The following is an 18,760-nucleotide window of genomic DNA, read 5'->3' on the forward strand; positions in this document are numbered from 1 at the left end:
TTTTTTATCTCAGACGTTGTATACATTTTTTAATCTCTAGAAGTTCCATTTTGTTCTTTTCTGGATCTGTTTCTACTGCCTGATTTCTGTCCTGGTTATGGGCCATTTTTTTCCCCCTTCTTTGCACATCCAGGAACTTTTTAGTGGATGCTCAGTATTGTGAAGGTTATACTGTAAGTGTCTAGATTTTAATGTCCTTCTTTAATGAGTGATGGGTTTTTGTCCTGGCAAGTAGGTAATTCATTTGTAAAGAAGCTTGATCCTTTCAAGGTTCGTTTATAAGCTTTGTTAGACAGGGTTTAGAACAGCCTTTATGTGAGTTTAGCCCTACTCCTAAGCAAGGACTTTCCTGAATGTCATGGGTGTTCAGTCAGATTTCCCTCTGGTTGGCTGGAATTCCAATGTCTCCTTGACCCCTTTCCAGTTCTCTTAACTCCATCCATGCAGTCTCCTTCCTGGTGGTTCTATTTTGCCTGGCTTCAAGGAGGCTTCCCCTACCCATATACAAGTTACTGTTTAGCCATGGTGCCAAAGGAACCCCAATGCAGATGTGTGAAGTCGTTCTCTTCTGCCCGTTACCTCAGCTTCCCCGAACTGTGGTCTCATTCTTCAGCCGAGACTAACCGTGTTAGGTTTACTCCTCCCTGGGAAAAGGGCAGGTGAATGGCAGAAAGCTGGAGTAACTTTATAGTTCATAGAATTCTTTTTCCTTCTCTCAAGGACCAAAGTCCTGCATTGCCTGTTCAATGTCTTAAAAGGGCTGTTTCATGTAGCTTGCCGAGGCTTCTGGTTATTTAGGTCAAGAGGACTAGTCTGGTATAGCTTTTTCAGGGTTTGGCAAGCCGCAGCTCTCCTGCGAATCTAGCCCTCTACCACATGAACAAGACAGAGCTTCACTGGGACAGCTGTGCCTGTTTGTTCATGTGTCGTCTATGGCTGGTTCCCACGACGACAGTGGAGTTAACAGCTGCACCAAAAGCTGTAAGGCTCACAAAGCCTTAAATATTTACTATCTGACCCTTTACAGAAAGAGCTTGTCAACCCCTGAGTTATTCTATCAGGGCCAGAAGTAACTGTCTGGTTTTAAAGCTCTAAATTAAGTAACTGTGTGACAGACTGCACTGCATTTCTCTTTTCTACTAGGAACCGGAATTTGCATTATTAACATCATCATGTAATTGTGCTCCTAAAACATGTCACCATTCACTTCTCTGGGCCTAGGGTCCCACAGTTTTTTTCATCTCAGATTTGTGAACTGTTTATCCCAGGAAACAATCGTTTGTCCCACTCACGCATGACCACCCATCAAGCTTTCCCAGCGGCTACCTCAGCATTTGGGGAGAATTTTGCGATTATCAGAAATGAAATAAACTGTGGTATGGTAAGCAGAATTAATAGTTCATCAAGTTAAGTTTGTTATGGACACACTGAAACAGAATATATATGCTATAATCCATGATAAAATATATCTGATATAATAGACATTTCAGGTAACCACTCAATTTCAAACGACTTTAAGTACTTATTTTAAAATACGTGTGTGTAGTCAGGGTTGTTCCTTGTTTAAAATATACCCACCAGAAAAAGTTGTACAGCTCTTTTTATGAGTATTAAATAAACACGCTTCTGGTTAATTATAAGTGTTTGTTATCTTTCAAGTGTAACAAATTACTGTAAAATTCAGAGGCCTAAACCAACAACAAACATTTATCACCTCATGGACTCTGGGTCAGGAGTTCGGGAGTGTCTAAGGTGGGCGGTTATGGCTTGAGGGTCCCTCTGTGGTGACAGGGATGTTGGCCAGGATGGCGGTCACCAGCAGGCTTAGCTGGGGCTGGAGGACATTTCTGAACGGTCACCTACATGGTCACTCGCAGGCCTCAGCGCCGTGCCCTGCTGGACTTCTCTATGAGGTGTCCCGACAGTGATGATTCAAGAGAAGGCAAGGCACAGGCCACACCTTCATCTCCACAACGTCCTACTGGCTACACGAGTGAGCCCTGCTCAGTGGGGAAGGGGCTAGAAAGCATCATGGACACCAGGCAGCAAGGATTTGGGGGGCGGCGGGAGGGCTTCAGAGGCCAGCTGTCACAATGAGCAAACACTTTCACTACATACAAGCAAAAAATGACATAAAAATTGTAATTCTGCACTTCAACAAAATTTTCTAAAGAAGTTTTTTTTTCAAACTCCCAAGTTATTTGACTCCGTCAACAAAGGAATCTTCCCTGTGACTTTTAGGTCACGTTATTATACTCCACAGGTTGGGAAAAGGAGACACCCACATATTCAATAACTTGAGAGTACAAGTTAATTTCTTACCAACCACCATTAGCGTGAATTCAAAACCTTTTTTCACTGATTTTCGATGAACTTGATTGGGAAGATTTGCAAATCCAACATAGCCAGGCGTTTCTGGATTTATAAACTGAGTTGGTTGTTGCTAAAAAAAGAACAAATAAACACCTTATTAGTTGCTTTTAAGACATTATTAAACCTGTGACAAACACAGATATCCTTAGTTCTCACAAATCAAAAAATATACACATAAATCAATACTCCCAAAAAGTCACTGCTATCAGAAAACTGACGGTATTCATTTGAAGATATTTAAAAAAGAAGAAAAACCAATCCAGTATCACTTCATGCCTACATGCTGACCTAAAATAACATTTCTGTTAAGCAATTAAGCAATACATAAAAGATACATGCTTAGCTCATCTTAGTACAATTTCAAATCTCAACTTAAAGAAGTGTCTATAGAGTTGAAGGAAAATCTGTCAGACGTACAAAGTAAGACCCCACTTACAGTGGCCTCATTCAACAAACTTCGCTAAAGAACAGCTTCCGGGCTTCCCCGGTGACGCAGTGGCTGAGAGCCCGCCTGCCGATGCAGGGGACACGGGTTCGCGCCCCGGTCCGGGAGGATCCCACATGCCGCGGAGCGGCTGGGCCCGTGAGCCATGGCCACTGAGCCTGCGCGTCCGGAGCCTGTGCTCCGCAACGGGAGAGGCCACAGCAGTGAGAGGCCCGCGCACCGCAAAAAAAAAGAACAGCTTCCAAAGTAAAGACTTCGTGTATCAGGAGCGGTGCATTTGTGAAACGTAGCCAGGAAACAGTCATGTCTCTTGCTGCATTCCTAGCTCAATGGAACCTAGGCCCACCAAGGGTGAGGCAGCCCATTTAGGGGTGGGACGCTGAGAATCTAGCTTCACAGACCAAGAGAAAGAAGACTGAGAGTGAGAAAGGGGTCACGGCGGAAGCCGCTGAAGCGTCAATGTTCCTTGATAGATGGATACCTGACACGAGGAGATTCAAAAAAGCAAGTATAGTAAAACAGTGAAATCTAGGCTGTGATATACTAAAAATGGGAAGAAATAAAAAAAGATACAGCAATTGATGTATTAAATGTACAAGGCAAGATTTAGAATAGTATTTCCTTTAAGGTTACCTTTTATAAATACATAGTCACACATGCAAAAAGAACATTCACAAAACGTTACAAGTGGTTATTCTGAATAATGGAATTATGGCTAATTTTTATTTTCCTTTTCACTTATCAAAGTTCCACACTGACACTTGTATAAAAAATGAAAATCGGGGCTTCCCTGGTGGCGCAGTGGTTGAGAGTCCGCCTGCCGATGCGGGGGACACAGGTTTGTGCCCTGGTCTGGGAAGATCCCACGTGCTGCGGAGCGGCTGTGCCCGTGAGCTGTGGCGGCTGGGCCTGCGCATCTGGAGCCTGTGCTCCACAACGGGAGAGGCCACAACGGTGAGAGGCCCGCGTACCACAAAAAAAAAAAAAAAATGAAAATCACTATGACTGCGCATCACAGTAAGAAACACCCAAAGACTTAAAAATAAAAAGTAAAGAGAAATAATAATCTTGCAATTTTAACTACAAGTTCTGTTTCTCTCAGCATGTCTTTTAGAACCAACTCCTTTCCAGGCTCTGGGCTGATTTTCAAGAGCTGACGTAAGCCAATTTATCAAGTCTGAGAACCCCATAAATTTCATCATGATGAATTATTACAATTTTAAAATTATTATTTGAATGGTCTGCTGGGAATGATCTAGGGAGGCTTAATGGATTGTCATTAATGTTTTTAGAAACAAATGAAAATCTGAAAAAAGAAAGCTCACAGCTTTTAGGATGACTGTTAAATTAGAACTCTGTCTGAATGAATCAAATAACAGTTATATTAAAAATAATGAATCAGGGCTTCCCTGGTTGCGCAGTGGTTGAGAGTCTGCCTGCTGATGCAGGGGACACGGGTTCGTGCCCCGGGAAGATCCCACATGCTGCGGAGCGGCTGGGCCCGTGAGCCATGGCTGCTGAGCCTGCGTGTCTGGAGCCTGTGTGCCGCAGCGGGAGAGGCCACAACAGTGAGAGGCCCGCGTACCGCAAAAAAACCCCAAAACAAAACAAAACAAAATAATGAATCATAAAACTCTTGACTATAAAAGGTTTCAAAACATAAACCAGTTTCGCCTTATACTGTAGATACATGAAGTGTGATCTCTTACCTTAGACATCTTTAGTGAAGTTTTGTCAATCTGTCTAAAAAAAAGAAAAGTACATGTACATCCATACACATATACATACATATTTAATTTAACATGAATTGATATGTAAAAAGGCTTACATGAGGCATCAATAGCTTCTGTCTCACTCAGCTTCTCATTATGTCAAATACTTCCCCAGAAATGATGAAATTATCACCTCATTATATAAATTAGATATAAAAAATTAAGCTAATGAAAGCGACCATCTATACACATGTATAGAAATATACATTCCATGTCTTCAACAATACCTTTTTTAGTACTGATTACACGGTAGGCACTAAGGAGCAACTGGAGAAAAAGACAAATTCCCATAACCTCTGGAATTACGTAATTTCCTTTCTCTCTTTGAAAGCTTTGTACAAGGAAGGGGTGCCTGTCGGAGCCCATCTGTCTGCTGTCTGCTGGAGACTTCCTGAGCTGCTGAGAACTGGACCTTGACATTGGGGCACACACAGCAACACAACTACACTTACAAGTAAAAGAAAAAGGACTGAAGGCACCTGAGTGCTCGAGAAGTGTGGCGATAGTTCGGAAGCCTCGGGAGATGTGGGGTCTGCTGGCTAACCTTTGGTGACAAAGTCAAGAGATGTGAATGCAGTCAAATTTGATTCCTTCTGGTGCTTAGAAACTTATGAGAAAACTTCTTTCACTTTCTTGCCTCCCTATTTCCCCCAGACTGAAACATTCCTGAATGCTGCACGCCCCCAAGTTTCCTTTTTGAATGGAAAGGTTCCCAAACCACCTCTGAAAAAATGGTTAACCAGGGTCAAGATAGCAGTAGCATTCTTAACTTAACTCGAACTCTGTGGTACGACGTCAAAGAAGATAAGGATACAGTCTTGGTTCTCCCTCTCATCCGTCTGGCAGGAACGAGAGGGGAAAAGGGAGAGGAGTCTGTAAACTGCTTCTTACTATGACAGAGCATCACTAAAGGTGGGGAAGGAGTACTGGGTGCAGCCTAGTGTGCAAAGGAAGGAGCAATTCTGACTAAGGAGACAGGTAAAGCTCCATCTAGGTTGTCCAAAATGCTTCAACCTAGGCAGCAGAATCAAGGCAAGCTTCCAGGACAGCAGGCAGCTTCCAGCTAGGCAGCAAGAGAAGCAGAAGACGAAGGCTTCCTCGGAAGGAAGAACCAGAAAGGAACGAGAAGAATACAGTGAACCCTGGAAGAGCTTGGGAACAGAGACCTTGGGTGTGAGGACTCGAGGGGTAAGGTGACAGGCCCATGTGAGTGTGCCCTCGTCCCCCTGCCTCCAAGATGAGCTCAACAGCCAAGATGCAGGAGGAGGAAGACAACACCTGAAACCAAGAAACAGTATCGCTGTGATGAAGATGCAAGCACAGTAATTCACACACAGCCTTCTGGACCTAAAATCCACGATTTTCAAACCCAAACTGCTGTAGCTGAACTAAATGAAAGGTCACAGCAGAGACTCGGAATGTGACATGGAAGACCAAATGTAAGAAATCTTGGTGCACAAGGCAAACAGCAGGGAGAGAAATCATGGGTAAAAGACAGCCTCAGAGACAAAATCTAGGAAATCTACGGGTTACAGTAAGAGTTCCCATAAGTAAAAGGGGAAGATGGAGGAAAACAAAACAGTAATAACAAAAGAAAAATGTCCCAGGAAGAGCAATCCCAGAGTTTACCTGGGGCTGTGTGCCATACGAGTGACTTAAGATCTCTTGAATACAAGGAACATCCTAGGGGAACACTATTTATAGTCCAGAATTTAAAATATTAAACCTCCTCAGCAAAACCTAGGAGTTGGGGGCAGGAGTGACAGCAGAGAGGTAAAACTTTCAAGAGGGAGAAGGGAGCAGTCAGTTTGAAAACAGATAGATGGTCCTGGCAGAAGAAGCAGCGAACATGTTGTTTTAAATAATAAAGAGGTAAGTGTCTGAAAACGAAAAATAAAAAAGGAAGGTAGCCATTAAAAAAAACTTACTTCCAAATTAAGAGAAAAATATGGAACAGCAACTTGATCAAACCAGTAAAAATAATGGAAAAGAAACAGAAAAATTCAAGAGTATCAGTCACCAGTCTAAATGTGAAAAGAAGCAAATTTTCTCCTTAAAAGAGGAGACAGGTTGGGGGCAGGGGCGGGGCGGAGGGAGAACAGCAGAAAACCAAGGTATGTTACATGGAAGAAATATGCTTAAAACAAAGTAGCTAAAAAAAATGTTTAAAACAAAGGAACAGGCTAAGAGATACCAAGCTAGTGCAAACAGAAAAGAACAGGGAGAGACATTGTTAATACCAACCCTGTTGGGATTTAAGGAAAGTGTGGTCATGATAAAAGAAACAATGTATAAAGATAAACCATTCATAAACCCGTATCTATGAATACTTACAGCAGATAAATACATAGAGCAAAGACTAGAAAAAATACTATGTGAACTTGACAAAAATACAATTCAAGTGGGAGGCTTTAATAGCCTCTCTGGGAATTGGACAGACTCCCTACACACAGTATGAGCTAGGGCAGAGGTCTGAGACCACCGACACACCTGAATTAACTGGTATAGAGAACCTTGAGTCAATAGACAAAGAAAGGCGACTAAAGAAAAACACTTTGTCATGTAACTGCTGTGAAGAAAATTTATGCAAAGTTATTTTTACAGTCCGTGTTCTCAGATCATGATCTGTTAAAACAAAGATAAAAAGGAACTCCTAGTTATTCCTTGATATATCAAGGAATATCAACATTCCTTGATAACCCTTGGATCAAGGGGGGATAAAAGCAAAGCCATAAGTTATCTAGAAAGCAATGGAAAGAAGATAAAAGCAAAATCAGTGGGGCACCGTAAAGTTTCATAGACTCAGATGAGAATTTGGGTTTTACATATTTTCACTATTAAAGAACACGGAGAATAACTCAATAGAAGGATAAATAAAATCAAAAGCTGGTTCTCTAAAACAAATTCCTCACCAGTTCCTTTGAGGAAAAACAAGAAGATATAATCACAGACAGGAGACCACATGTATAAAGATGGCCACAAACTAGAAAATCTGGAAGAAATGGATGATTTCCTAGACACTGTAAATTACCAAAATTGAAGCAAGAACTGAAAACCTGACTATAACAAATCCCACTGAACAGGTGAACAAAGAGTTACCAATGAGGACTTCCCTGGCGGTCCGTCCAGTGGTTAAGACTCTGCGCTGCCAATGCAGGGGGCACGGGTTTGAACCCTGGTCAGGGAACTAAGATCCCACATGCTGCATATCGCGGGCAAAAAAAAACAAAAAACAAAAAAATAATTGGAGAAAAAAAAGAAAGGGACCAGGACCAGACAGAACTAGACCTGAATTCCATCCAAAACTGAACAGATAACTCCAGTGTCACTTAAGCCACTACAGAAAAAGGGAAAGCACTCCAAGTTATTTTATGAAGACAGCACAACTCCAACAACAAACCCAGACAGAGAAGAAAGAGCGAGCAAGCTAGCTGGCTGCAGGTCAATCTCACTTATGAATAGAAATGCAGAATTTCTCAATGAAATACTTGCTAGCAATTATATCCCGGAAATGTACCAAAAGCATCTATCAATACAAGCTGTTACAACAAATTAAAGGAGAAAACCATATGTGAATAGATGCTGAACACACATGTGATAAAATCCAACAACCAACTCTAATAAAAACACTAAGTGAGGAAACGGCTTAAATATATTTCCGGAAACCAACAGCAAACGTTATCCTCTAAACAACAGATGCTAAATTATTTAAAGTACCATCACTAATTAGGAAAGGATGCCCATTACCACCACAGTTATCTTAAAACACTTATGAAAAACTCCAAACATATTCAAAAGTAAAACAAAAGCCACAAGGACCACCCCATCCTCCAGATTCAACAGTTATTAACTCAGCTATCCCCTCAACCACTGTCCCAGATCCTTGATTATGAGTACTAGATATTTCTAAAAATAAGGATTGAAAAGCGACAAGCCATTATCATAAGGAAGATTAGCAATACTCCTTTAATATAACAAAATACTCAGGGTTCATTATTTTTCTAATTGTCTCTTCTTTTTGTCGTTGTTCATTTGAAGCAGGATCCAAATAAGACCCTGATGTTGCAGTCTAACCGTGATTATTTACTGCTACTCTGGCAGGTTTAGTGAAAATGATTTTTCTGATATGACTGAATACACACCAAAAACCCCACAAACACTTTGGTTAAAAAAGATTGCAGAATATGGTAATTTACTTAAGGTGGCTGCATACAAGACAGGTGTAACTCAAAAGTTCTATTTTGCACTAGCAATGAATACCAAGAAATGGAAATGCAGGGAAAATGCCATTTATAATAGAGCAAAAACAAAACAAATGTAGGAACAAATTTAGAAAGAAAACAGGCCTAGCATGAACCAAATCATTTTTATTTCTTAAATTAGTAGATAAGTGTGGTCCAATCTCAGCTGGACTCCCTTTTTTTCTTAAAGGACTGGATAAAATGACTTTCAAGTTCACCTGGAGAATAAATGCCTGAGGATAGAAAGGAAGAGAGCAGGCTCCCGCCTTACTAGCTATCACACGCCTTACTAGCTACCACACACATCTGATTTCACACCAACCTGGTGGGGCAGAGGACTGTCATCAAAGTGGCTCTGGAGCTTCCACCCACCCGCTCCTCACTCAACTCTGGGCCCCTGCCTGTACTCCCAACCAACTTCACGTGAGCACCCTGACAGTACTGCACCGTAAGCACACACGTGCGCAGGCCGTTACTCTGCTCAGCAGGTGAGAAGGGGACCATCACTCCTATCGGTTTCCTCCTACTTAAAACCTATCTTGATGCACACATACGGGGAAGTGGAGAATACCGTTGTAATATTATTGGAACAGGATGTTAATTCTCAAAAAACCACTTATTTCAACTTTGCTTTAATTTTACCAAGTTTCTCTTACCACAACCTATTTCTTTCATACTCAGGTTTTTTTTTCTGAAACATAATTTGGATCCACTACAGTTTTCCAACAGTTTAAGTTATTAACTGACTAATGTAAAATGAAAGTTGAAAGAGAAATGTTGAACTTCTGAAGTGCCTGGTTTTCAGTGAGAAAGCCTTGATCCAGCAACACAAAATGCAAAGCACCGTGATTAGTTTAAACCTTGGATGCATAGCAATCAGATCCCCCAAACCTCAGAAATTAGGTCAAAAGAAAAATTTATGCACTCATTCTAGATACTAGAAACTATTTAACACTTTTTTTCTCTTTGACCCATGGCTTCCCTCTTCCACAGAGCAATACTTCCACCCCAGTCCACACAGAAGAAATCAACTTTTCTAAAACAAAAGGGGACAAAGAACAGATGGCTAAAACCGGATTCTCGGCAACAGAAACTTGCTTTGCTACTGGCATTTATGTGTATCAGTGCACTACCCAAAACCACCATTCACCGACATGTCATCCTTGTATTTACATCCATTATCCCCATCCACAAGTGACCCTGCAAAGTAGGACCCAAAGGTCCATAGTCCCTCATCCAGAGCCCTTGGAACATCTGGCATTCAGAGCCTTTGGATTTGAGGTCCATGTACAGTATACCACACTCTTAACAGCATGAGGGCAGCACCCCACAATCAAATGAGTTTTCTCTAGTGAAAAGTATGACGATGAGCACAAAATGAGATAAGTAAGACTATACAAGTGGCTTCACCCCAATTCTGCGGCCAAATGAGCTTTGGTGTCCCCTTCTCTCTGGAGAAAAAACAAAGCCAACTTTTCCTTTTCCAGCAGTTTCTGTCTTTCAAGTTGAGTATAAAAAGGACCTGAATCACATTTATTAAAGTCCACAGAGGGAGGTTGCCGCCCATCCCATCCCCATTTCCCTAGGTCACCCTGCTAGTTCAAGAGCAGTCAGAATGCAAATCTGATTTGACTGAAAAGCCCTTGTTCTTCACCCTGGGCTGCAGTGCTCGCTGAGAGACCAAGACGAAAAACGGGGGGGAAAAAAAAAAAAAAACAGGGTAACTTTATGGCCGAAGAGACCATTGCCATAATTCATTGCGAGTTAGGAGGCTGGGCGGTGCAAAGAAAGCCTAAGTGGGAGCTACCAAAACCAAAAATAACGAACCTTAAATTACAAACACCAGGAAAGCAGCCTGCACGACCCGTACACCATCATACATCTCTCCTTATGATGGCAAGGCTGCTTCGGCCATTAAGCTTGCCTTGAGGTATTATAATGATCTGAGTCGTTCAAGAGATATCTGAAAACCTGTTTCGTGCTGATGACCGTCCTAGGCAACAAGTAAAGCTAGGCAGGTCCACACACCGCTGCCCCTCACAGGACAACCACCGCACGGAACAGCAGAGGCTGACAGCAGGCGGACACCTATTTCAGGGGGAAGAAGTCTAACCCGGCCGCAGTCCTGAATAACAGAGCAGAAACGAGGCAAGCAAACGGCGGAGGTAAGCGGGCTCCAGGCAAAAGGCAGGCTCTGAAGCAAGGCTAAAGGTGAGGAAGACCACAGCAGTCAGAACTGTAAGTCAGCGCTGTTGGGTCACGCGTCCGCGTGTTGGGGACACAGACAAGGCAGCGAGGCACCGACGAAAACTGAGGCCGTAAAGGTAACAGGCGGTCCTGCGGGCCTTACTGAGCCACGGCGGCCACAGGTCGGCCCCATCTCGGGCCTTCAGGGGAACGGGCCCTCCCCGGCGGTGCCGCCCGTCCCTCCGGATTCGGCCCTGCGCGGGGCCTCCCCTCCCCTCCTCCTTCTCCTCCCGCTCTGTGTGTGGCCAGGCGGGGCCTGCTGAGTGGAGCGGGCGGCCAGCGCCCCGCGAGCTTCCTCTCGGCCGGGAGCCGGCGAAGCGGAAGCGCCCGTTAGCACGACCCGCACCGTCCCTCCCGGACCACGACCGCCAGCGCACGCTCCACGTCCCAGGTCCATTATTGACCACGCCCCACGTAACTCCCACCTGGTGAGAAGGGCCACTCGGGTTCACCCGGGACACACCCCGCCGCCTCCGCCAGCGCCAGGGCCCAGGGGGACGGGGGCCGGGACCCGGTAGGGCCCAGAAAGGCGGGGGAGGGGCCGGGAGAGCGGGAAGAGCGCCAGGGGGATGGGGGAGATCTGGGGAGGGCCCAGGATGCCGGGCCGGCCGCCCCTCCCCCACACCGTGCGAGTGGCCCCGCCCGCGTCCCCCCCGGAGCGGACAGACCACCGCCCCGAGCCGACCACCGCCTCGAGCCGGCCACCGCCCCTCTGCGTCGGCCCACAGCTCGCGCCCCAACGGCGGCCGAGACCCACGGCGAGATACTCACCGCGGACGCACCGAAGAAGAAGCGCCGACCGACCGCACCGCGGATCCACCCAGGAACGCCCGCAGACTCGCGCCCCGCCCCGCCCCGCGCGTGGGCGGATTGCGTCAACGCGTCGATCCGCCCCCTTGCCAACGCTTTCCTCCCCGCCCCCATTCGCCAGCTTCCGAGTGCGCAGGCGCAGGCTCGTCCGCGGTTTCCGCCTCTGCGCAGGCGCCGTGCCCCTCCCACGGCGGTTGGCCATATAGAGGCCGGGGGTGGGGGGGAGGTCAAGCGTAGCCTCTTCTCCTTTACCAAGATGGCGGCTCGTCCCTGTTTCGCCACAGTTCCTACCTTATGAGCTTCGTTTCCTTACGCTGATAAGAGTGGAACAGGTAATGTAATTCATTGCTTTGTAAATAACTAGAATGGGGGGAAGAGCGTTTCTTTAGATGGAGCTAAATGACCGGTGAGAAGAGAGGGGGACGGGGGCAGGGCAGGTGGCGGTAAGAGTTCGGAACGACCACGGGGAGGGGACCTTTCGCCTCTGGTCCTCTCTTCCAGGAAGATGGCGGCAGCACCGAGCAGGGAGCACCGGAGCGGGACCGGGGAGGGACGGCGAGCGGCCGGCGGGGCTGCTCTAGCCCCGAGCCGCCGTCGTCTCGGTGGTCCGGGCCTCGCCTCGATTGGCTGCCGTGGGTCACGTGGGGGTCGGCGACTGGTGCGCGGACCATAGAGTTGGGCGCCCGTCCCCGGGGACGTGGTCTTCGTGCGCCAGAGCCTGGAGCCCGCGCCCGACGGGGAGGGGGAGGGCGGGCTGCCCCTCGCTTTCGCTAGGTGAGGCCTGGGGGCGCCTCCAAGTCCACTGCGGCGGCGCGGCTCGGGGGCGGGAGGGCGACGTGCCCGGCGGGGGCGTGACCGGCCCGGGGCGTCCTTCCTCCCCTCCCGCGGCCTGCATTCCCAGCCGCTGGCCGATGCTTGCTGGGAGGCTGGGCGCAAACGCCCTCGTACAGGAAGCCTTTCTGGGTTACCCACGACTGACAGTAAACACGGCTCTGGAGTCTCTCCTGGGCGGCCGCGTAGCGCGGGGCGCCTGAAGCTCTTTGTGACCGTAGGGCGTCCTGACAGGGTGTCTTTGGAAAGTGGCGAAGTGCTCAGGGCCAGGCGTCCTCTCCCCGCCGACTCAGGAGGTGGGGAAGTCGGCCTGTGCGTGGTGTCCGGGCACCACGTAAGACCAAAGGAAAACTGACCTCTGTGTTTTATTAAGCAACGCTATGGTCAGATGAAACGTCCGAAGGAGTGTAGATGGGTCTTAGAGGAATCTTCAGGAGCAGGATGGTTTACCCTTGAGCTGCGGGGTTTCTTTGTCCTCAGCTGCAGAGCTGCCGAAAACCCTCAGGCGTTGCGTTGCTTTCACCTGCGTTTGGGTGTCTGCCGCAGAACTAAGGACGGGCAGGCACTCTCTTGGCAGGTAGCTTTCTTGAGGCCCTGTTAACACGGGGTGAGTCACAATTAGGATTTTGTCCGAGGTAACTGGTAGTGCTGTTCTACAAAATAATCTCAGTGTTCTTTTATGGGAGCGAACCCGGGCTGATGAGACATTGGCTGAAGCCTAGTGCTCAGGTTGATATTGGATCACTTTGAACACTAAGCAACCCCAGCTGCCCTTATGAAGTGCGCTTAATATTAGGGTGTTTGGAAGCAGTGTTAAAGTGGTCGAGAAGGTATTTGGTTTAGAGTGGCTCCCGTCATTTGAACTCCCAGTTCTCTGGATCTGAGACATCAACCACCCACCTGTCATGAGAGCTTTAGGTTTGGAGAAAACTGAACATACCCCCTCAAGTCTTGAAGGACAAAATATGAAAGCCATTGAAAACAGTGAAGATTAAACTTCCCTGGAATTACTATTAATTCTGCTGTGTGTCACGTCCCGATTGGGGCTTACCTCCTCTTCTCTAATCAGGCTGAGGTCACCTGAGTAAAGGAGCAGAGCGTGTAAGGAGAGCACTCCTAAGATGCCGTTGGCCCACATTCCTGGGCACTCGAGGACCCGCTGGAACCCGGTCACAGTGCCCCCTCCAGGGGGCCAGGCTGACTTCTCAGCGTCCTGATGGGAGAATTTCTTCTTGAATCATCAAGTATTTTTTTTCCTTTGGATTTGTTTGGGGTTTCTGGCGGTCTGACTTTGACCTCATGGCTTTACTTCTTCCACAGTAGAAAATATTTCAAAAAAATATGTATTGGAAATGGCTGTGTGCCAGACATTGTTAAGGGTTCTGGGGATGCAGCAGAGGTAAAGAGGACACAGACTTTTTTTCTTTTCCTCAAGCAGTTTATGGTCTGGTAGGGGAGATTCACTTGTAAAGGAGAGATTACGGTGTTCTGAGTGCAGTAATGGAAGTATGTACAAGGAGTGGAGGTAGGACAGAGGGGGCAGTGATTACCTGTTGGAAAGTCTTCACAAAGAATGTGGTTCTGAAACTGGGGTTTAGAAGATGAATAAGAGTTTTTCCAGGAGGAGTTGGCAGGATGGGCTGTTCTAGACAAGAAGACTAGCTTATGCAAAGGGAACAAGTGACAGCTATCCACTTAAGGGGTGGTATATATGGGCAAGAGGTTGAGAATTTGGTACACTGCTGGCATCTCAAATGGTGAAGGACTTAATGCCCTAAGACACTGACTTGGACAGCATTTCAAACGATTACACTGTCCACCAAGATGACTTTGTGATCTTTAGTCACAAGTGGATCAGGTAGACTCACCATTAATGCTTGGCAGCTGAAATTTATTTACCTAAAGGGCTTGAGCAGAGAACACTTTTTAAAGTACAGAATGATACTTATATTTGGTATGGCCCATTCAGCACACATGCATCTCACAGGGCTAGTGATCATAGGAAGGCATTTCCCTTTTCTATTAAGAAATAACCAAGCTCCTGGAAGAAACATAGCACACAGCTGAACTCTCAGTTGCTGACTTTTGGTGGCAAAAAGTTCAAGGAGCATGTTGTCAAACGTTTTGACCAAGTATAGAAAGACAGCCAAAGAACCTTAATGTGTCAGAATGCCTTTTCTCTTGAATTATGAAGGCACCACAACATTGAACATTTGAAAGCCAAGAAAAGAACTAAACTTTCTTCAGTGTGTAACATTTAAAAACTTGATTACACAAGTTACTTTGTGGTAAAGCAGGATTTTCATTTATGTTTTTCCTTTTTGTATTTCTAACATCAGAGACATTTTAGAGGTGATATTCCTAGTTGGCCGCTGTTTACCCGGTGAGGTAAGGTTCCTCAACTATCATTTAAGACAAGCCGGACTTGTCTGGGTATCCTGTCATGTTAGTCATCTTGTTGATGCTTGCTGTTAATTTGATAACAATGCATTGGCCATGCATACTCTCCCTTAATACTGTTTATTGGCACTCATTTGGATTTTAACATTAAAACTTAATTTTACTTCAAATCAAGGTTATATCTTCATATACTTTTGAAAAGATCAAGTAAATCCGGAAAAGCTTGTAAGGAAGAAAAAGTGTCAGTTTCCTTCCTCCCATCATGTCTCCTCCCTTGCAGGACACCCACGTTGGTCTCCTAGCTGTTGGCTTTGGTCTTTGCCTCCATCTCTCGCATCCACGCCTGACTCGCTCACTTCCTGCCCTTCCCTCCCCTGTCCCACACATTGCCTCTCCACTCGATGTCTCTCACTTTCTTTCACCACTCTGCCTTCGCCCTGCAGACAAATGCATGGCTGCCCAAAGCAGGTGCACCTTTAATTTGCTGTCAGGTATTTAGTGTTTATATTCTGGCTACTGGTACCATTCACAGTTTGGCCAAATGGTGTGATGGGATTACTTTTCCTTTCCTGGAGAAGTTTTTGTTTTTCCTGAAGTTCTTATTGGTGGTTTTTGTTGTTTTCTTAGTTTTATATGCATTTGCCACTAAAAGTCAACCCCAAATTCACTAGTTGTCTAAATCTCCTTTCGAGCAATTCAGTTCTTTTTATCTGATCAAGTTCAGTAGGCGCAGACCTCCAACCTGCTGGAATCTCACTTCAGATCTCACTGCCCTCAGTTTCCTGGAACCCATGTCTTTCTCTTTCTTGATTTTTTTTTCTTTTTTTTTTTTTTTTCTTTTTTTTTTTTTACTCTCTCATTTTGATGGAGCTCTTCCTCAAGGAGTTGCCTGGGAGATAAAATTTTGAGAGCCTGGATGTCTGGAGTGTGTTATTCTGCCCATATACCTGTGTTTAGAGGTTGGACATCAGTTTGCCCCTCTGTCTTCCATCCCCCAGTGTTAGCCTTGAAGTGTTAGAGCTTTATGATTCTTGAGCCTTTATATGTGACTGTGTTTTCTTTTTTGAAGCTTGAGGGATTTTCTGTGAAATTCAGAGCATCCAGTGCAGTGATGTCCCTTGGAGTCTGTTTTCATCTAGTGTCTTGCCTGCCCTTTGGGCCCTTTTATTTTGGAAACTTCTGTTCTTAAGTGCTGGGCGGTTTTCTTGATTTATTACCTTCATATCTTTCCATTCACTTTCTTTCTCTTTCTAGAATTCAACTATTGGACCTTCTGGATTGACAGTCTGATTTTCTTAGGTTTCCCATTTCTTTCTGGAAGACATTCTCAACTTTATCTTTGAGCGCTTCTATTGAGTTTCTCTGTTTCTAGGAGATTTCTCTTATTCTTTCTGTTCCTATGTTATAACCTCCTGTTTTTGTTCCATGGATATAGAATCTCCTCTTATCTCTCTGAGGACATTGGTGAGTTTCAAAGTTTTCTTTCACCAAAAGTCACTGCTTGCTTCTGGCTGCTTTTTGTGTTGTGATTTTGGCTTTCATATCCGCCTTTTCTGGGCTATCCGGTGATGTTTGCTTGCCCGCTTACATGTCAGAGGGACTTGGAGCTTGTGGTTGGTTGGAGCTTGCCAACTGTGACATTCGCTGTAGAGGCATCTGGCTGGGCCATTTCCTTACAGCACCCTGTCAGCTTCTTCAAGTCTCTTTGGGTTCTCCAAAGAAATACCTCCCAGCCTCTTGCCTGGGGGCCAAGTGAGGGGAGAAGGCCACAATCTTAGCAATAACTATGGAAGAAGTTACTTCCCCTGTCTTCTGAATCGTTTGCCATCACTCCACTGTAACTGGTATCCCCAGTCCAAAGATTCTAGTTCCCTTTCCAAAGGGGAAAAAAACCACACCCTTTGGCTAAGAGGCATGAGAGGCAAAAAAAAAAAAAAAAAGAACAGAAAACTGTCCTTTTTGACAGTATTTTCTTACTACTTTTGCCTGGCTGCCCTTTAGCAATGTTATTTTTAGCTTACAACTTGAGTTGCACTTAAATTCATTGTTTTTCTGTTATTTACTACACCTTTTATAGCCCAGCTGTGGGTTTTACATTGTCTTAAATGTGTGCTGAAGGCCCTGGTAGGAAAGTGGACGGAGGTTGTGAAAAGGCCGGTCTTCACAGTCAAGAAGCTCACAGGGCCGGTATGCAGAGCAAGATTTTTAGTTTTCACCGATGATCAAAGACTTGACATTAAAATCATATTTCCCCTATAGACTGGGGAAAATAAACGTGACCATTTTAGTTACCGAAGGTGAGGGGGACAGGTATACCCCAATGTCGTGTAGTGTAAATAGTTCAGTTCGTTGGGAGGGTAAATTTTGCCTTTGCAGTGCCTATCCACGCATCTCCTGTAATCATGTAATTGTATTTCTAGGAATTTAACCTGTCGAGGTACAGGCTCGAGTGAGCAGATGGTACTCTTTTCTGCAGTGCTTGTAATCGGAAAAAAACAAAACAACATCAGCAGGGGGTTTATTTTATGGTTATTCCATGCAACGTGCAGTTGTTAACATAGGTAAACTTGTGTGTAAAACTTGGAAAGACAGCCATATGCATTTTTAAATGGAAGTAAGTGTGGCATTACATGCACGTAATGTGATCTTAGTTTTTATTTAGACCATGTATTAATATATCCAAGAAAAAATATTAGGTAAAACAATAGTTTTGCAGATATTTCTTGAGGAAGAATCAAGAAGATTGCCAATTTTTACTTCTGTTGTTGTGTTTTACAATATTTTTATGCTAAGGATCATTCTTTGGTCGACCGTATTATCGTATTCATACTATCAGTTAATAAAACTGGTATGAATGTAGTCCCCATGGCCCCTGCCCGTTCCATCCCAGGCTCTGCCATGGGTGCAGTATCCTCTCAGGAGGCTTATCTGTGCCCTGAGACCCCACAGCTGGGACAGCAGCCCTCGTCTAGGTCAAGGAGAGGCAGGAAGTTGCTGATGCAGAAACCGGTAGTTAGGTAGCAAGTGCCGTTGAGCAATTAGGATGGATTCTTTTCTGGAAGCGCTCTCAGGTTTGCCTTTTATTTGTGTGAATTGCTATTCTTAGACGTCCTGGCTGTGGACTTTGTCAGACATGCAGCGGTGCTTGGGTCTTAGGCATTGGTTCTTTCTACCAGACAGGGCAGAGGGTGGAGATGTTTGTTCAGGTGGGGAAGGTAGTCCTCCACTGGAGCGGGAGTCAGGAGACCTGTAAGTACTTCAGTTTAAACTTGTTCTTAATCAGCCTTGTGATTTTGGGTGTTTCTTTTTTTCTTTTTTTTTTTTTGCCATATGCGGCCTCTCACTGTTGTGGCCTCTCCCGTTGCGGAGCACAGGCTCCGGACGCGCAGGCTCAGCAGCCATGGCTCAGGGGCCCAGCCGCTCCGCGGCACGTGGGATCTTCCCGGACCGGGGCACGAACCCGTGTCCCCTGCATGGCAGGCGGACTCTCAACCACTGTGCCACCAGGGAAGCCCTTGAGTGTTTCTTGATCTGTAGGACTTTAGCTTCTTCCTCTCAAAGATAAGAAAGGAGTCTCTGAGGTGGTTTGTTTCCTTCCTTCCTTCCTTCCTTCCTTTCCTTCATTCATTTCCTCCCTCCCT

The 18,760-nt window shown here is 45.5% G+C and overlaps 2 protein-coding genes across 5 annotated transcripts in view; one reads left to right on the forward strand and one right to left on the reverse strand.

Annotated features, from left to right (window-relative positions):
• SEPTIN2 (septin 2) overlaps positions 1-11,947 on the reverse strand; it is a 34,035-nt gene extending 22,088 nt beyond the window's left edge. For 2 of the 3 annotated variants that reach the window (XM_024756445.1, XM_024756602.1), the window contains exons 1-3: positions 11,850-11,947; positions 4,528-4,561; positions 2,323-2,443 (exon numbers count right to left, since the gene is read on the reverse strand). In XM_024756445.1, the coding sequence (XP_024612213.1) occupies positions 2,323-2,443; positions 4,528-4,536 (130 nt within the window). In that variant the 5' untranslated portion in view covers positions 4,537-4,561; positions 11,850-11,947. The remainder of the gene's footprint in view (positions 1-2,322; positions 2,444-4,527; positions 4,562-11,849) is intronic. The other variant, XM_024756524.1, reaches the window with a different exon arrangement.
• A 129-nt stretch (positions 11,948-12,076) lies between these two features.
• Positions 12,077-18,760, forward strand: part of HDLBP (high density lipoprotein binding protein) — a 69,677-nt gene continuing 62,993 nt past the window's right edge. Inside the window, exon 1 of one of the 2 annotated variants that reach the window (XM_024756220.1) lies at positions 12,077-12,220. The gene's annotated coding sequence lies outside the window, so the exon portion shown is untranslated. The remainder of the gene's footprint in view (positions 12,221-18,760) is intronic. The other variant, XM_024756287.1, reaches the window with a different exon arrangement.

Source organism: Neophocaena asiaeorientalis, unplaced genomic scaffold (assembly GCF_003031525.2).
Source record: "Neophocaena asiaeorientalis asiaeorientalis breed wild unplaced genomic scaffold, Neophocaena_asiaeorientalis_V1.1 scaffold185, whole genome shotgun sequence".
Taxonomy (NCBI): Eukaryota; Metazoa; Chordata; class Mammalia; order Artiodactyla; family Phocoenidae; genus Neophocaena; species Neophocaena asiaeorientalis.